Raw genomic sequence first — 3,279 nt, 5'->3', positions numbered from 1 at the left:
GCCCAGAGTTCAAGCCCCACAACTGACCAAAAAAAAAAAGAAAAAGCCAGAAGTGGCACTGTGGCTCAAATGGTAGAGTGCTAACCTTGAGCAAAAGAAGTTCAGGGACAGTGCCCAGGCTCTGAGTTCAAGCCCCAGGACTAGCAAAATAAAGCTGGCAGTCTGCCACATGAGCCACACCTCCATGTCTGCTTTTTGCTGGTTAATTAGAGATCAGTGTCTCTGGCTCTGAACTGCAGTTCTCACATCTCATCCTCCTGAGTAAGTAGAATTATAGGCATGAGCCTCTAGCACTGACTTTTCTTTCATTATTAATATGTGAAAAAGACCTGGAACAATGTGTGTGATACTTTTTAGCCTTTCCTTTGGTAGGCTAGAATTTTGATATAGATTCTAAAACTTGGTGGAGTCTTTGAGTAAATTTCTTTGGTTTGTTTTGGTTGGCTATATATCAAACCCAGGATTTTTTTTTCTTTTTCTTTTTTTTTTTTTTAACCATTGAACCATGAGTTTTGAATTGTCTCCTATAGATTCTGATTTGGTCTAATGTCACTAGATATTTCTTAGAACTCTTAAGAATCCCCAGGAGAACAAGGGATCCAGATGTTGCTTTCTGGATTTATCCCACATCTTCCTTCAGTTTCAAAGCAGTAACTATTTATGGTTAGAGGCCACGGCCTCAGGCTGAACAGGTTACCTGATGGTGCCAATGTAAATCCTAATTTGTGGCAGAATCTGATGTCTGATTGACACATTTTGGCGAGGAATGCTAGAGGTTGAACCCAGGACCCTCATGTGTTCTATCATTGAGCTACATCTTCAGTCCATTCTACCTTTAATCCAGATCCCCATGTGATCTGCACACTTACTAAAGTTTGAGAAGCACTAGGTTATAATTCTCAACCCTAGTTATACAATTAAGTGATTTTCAAAAAAATTTTCAGTTGGAGACATGGCTGAAGTAGTAGAACACCTACCTAGCAAGTGCAAGATCCTGAGTTGAAATTCCAGTTGACCAGTCAATTGATAATAAACAAATCAACTGACATTTTAAAAATATTTTATTGCTATTATTAAGGTGTCATATAAAGTATCAGAGAAGTTACTATTTTGTAAGTTGCTTCCTTTGCTTTCTCCCAATTTCCCCCTCACCTCCCTACCCACAGGTTATGTAGTTCATTTTACATGTAGTGTCTATTGAGTACCATATCTGCATTTGCTGACCCAGAATCTCTGTGAAGGATGGCACCCAGGGATTAATAATAGTTTCAGCTTTCCAAGTGGTGAAGGCAATTTAAGTACGTTGTTGATGGCTTAGTTCTGTCATAATGAACCAAGAATTTCATTCCTTTCAGCTCAGTCAAAGGCCAACTGTGGCTGAACTACTTGCTAGGAAGATTCTGAGATTTAATGAATATGTAGAGGTCACAGATGCTCAAGATTATGATCGGCGAGCAGACAAACCCTGGACCAAATTGACTCCTGCTGACAAGGTAACTGCAAAATATTTCTCTCTGTCTCTCTCTCTCTCTCATTTAGATATGTTAAAATTTCAAAATGCCAAGATGTGCAACCAAAATTTTATACTGTTAACTACTATTGACAATGAAAGACAAGAAAATGCATGTTGTATCATGGAGTTTTAGGGGGAAAATGAACAAAGTAAAAAACATTTTTAACCTAATTGATATTTAGTTAGAGGAACTTTAGGTGGTATATTTTAATAAATGTACATATTTCTCCTCTGTATTCTATTATATAAAAGCTATAATATCTCTTAAGCTTTTTGGACATTTTAGTGTAACTTGAAATTTAGTTATGAAGTTAATGGTGTCAAGGAAAGTCACATACATTGGCTCTCTCTGTTGATCTGGCTTCTTTGTCCCCTCTGGGTTGCTCACAATGGAAAGCACAATAGAGCTAGATGGCAAGTCTCACTGATATACCACAGCAGAAGATGATGAAATCTTATTTCTGCCCTACAGGCTGCCATACGGAAAGAATTAAATGAATTTAAAAGCTCAGAGATGGAGGTTCATGAAGAAAGCAAACATTTTACACGGTAAGGCCCCAAAAACTCAAATATGAGCTAAGTAAAATTTCCCCAGCAAAAAGCCATTGCTACCAGAGTTACTCAGATATGAAGAATCATATCAACATCATTAAAAGGAGGACACTTAGTGAGATTGCAAGAACTGCATTCAGAGAAATGAATGAGAATTAAGGAGGGATGTTGCAGAACCAGGATTTAGAAAAAGGAATGAGTATTTTCAAAGCCATAGGAAGCTTTCCTCCCTAAATTAAGAGATTGTGCTGAGGTCAGGCATCACTAGCTCATGCCTTGTAATCCTATACCTACTCAGGAATCTGAGATCTAAGGATTATAGTTTGAATCCAGCCTGGGCAGGAAAGTCTCTTAAGATTTTATTTATTTATTTATTTATTTGCCATTCCTGGGGCTTGAACTCAGGGACCTGGGCACTGCCCCTAGCACTCTACCACTTGAGCCATAGCACCACTTCCAACTTTTTCTGTTTATGTGGTACTGAGGAATTGAACACAGGGCTTCATGCATGCTAGGCAAGTACTTTTCAACTAAGCCACATTCCTAGCCCCTTAAGATTTTTTTTTTTTTTTGTCAGTCATGGGATCTGAACTCTGGGCCTAGACACTGTCCCTCAGCTCTTCAGCTAAAGGCTAGTGCTCTACCACTTGAGCCACTTGCAGCTTTTTCTGCTTATGTGGTGCTGAGATATCGAACCCAGGACCTTGTGCATGCAAAGCAAGCATTCTACCACTGAGCCACCTTCCCAGCCCACCCTCCACTTAAGATTCTTATCTCCATTTAATCACCAAAAACCCAGAAGTAGAGCTGTGACTCAATTGAGAATGGACATTTCATTCATAGATCCAATATGGTTTAATAGTCATTAGATTCCAGGATGAAATAAAGGAAATAGTTAATATGACTAATATTTCTTACAGCTCAGTGGTGCTGTGTGTAGGTATATGAGAAAAACTAGTAGATTGTTTATTTTTGAGACAAATGGTCTCCCTAGGTCACCCAAGCTGACCTCTTAACTTCCTTTTTTTGGGGGGGAAGGTGAGGGTCCGGTCGTGGGGCCTGAACTCTGGGCCTGGGCGCTGTCCCTCAGCTCTTCAGCTCACGGCTTGCACTCTTGAGCCACAGCACCACTTCCGGTTTTTTTCTTTTTGCTTATGTGGTGCTGAGGAATCAAATCCAGGGCCTCATGCATTCAAGGCAAATACTCTACCACT

The 3,279-nt window shown here is 39.6% G+C and overlaps 1 protein-coding gene across 1 annotated transcript in view; it reads left to right on the top strand.

Annotated features, from left to right (window-relative positions):
• The window catches only part of Phactr4 (phosphatase and actin regulator 4), a 56,134-nt gene that overhangs the window by 50,741 nt on the left and 2,114 nt on the right, over nucleotides 1-3,279 (top strand). Inside the window, exons 11-13 of the mRNA XM_013032183.1 lie at nucleotides 1,167-1,171; nucleotides 1,356-1,493; nucleotides 1,986-2,062. Of these exons, the coding sequence (XP_012887637.1) occupies nucleotides 1,167-1,171; nucleotides 1,356-1,493; nucleotides 1,986-2,062 (220 nt within the window). The remainder of the gene's footprint in view (nucleotides 1-1,166; nucleotides 1,172-1,355; nucleotides 1,494-1,985; nucleotides 2,063-3,279) is intronic.

Source organism: Dipodomys ordii, unplaced genomic scaffold, assembly GCF_000151885.1.
Source record: "Dipodomys ordii isolate 6190 unplaced genomic scaffold, Dord_2.0 Scaffold6, whole genome shotgun sequence".
NCBI classification, from domain to species: domain Eukaryota; kingdom Metazoa; phylum Chordata; class Mammalia; order Rodentia; family Heteromyidae; genus Dipodomys; species Dipodomys ordii.
The sequence above is the reverse complement of the archived record's forward strand: the minus strand, read 5'-3'. Positions and strand labels throughout refer to the sequence as shown.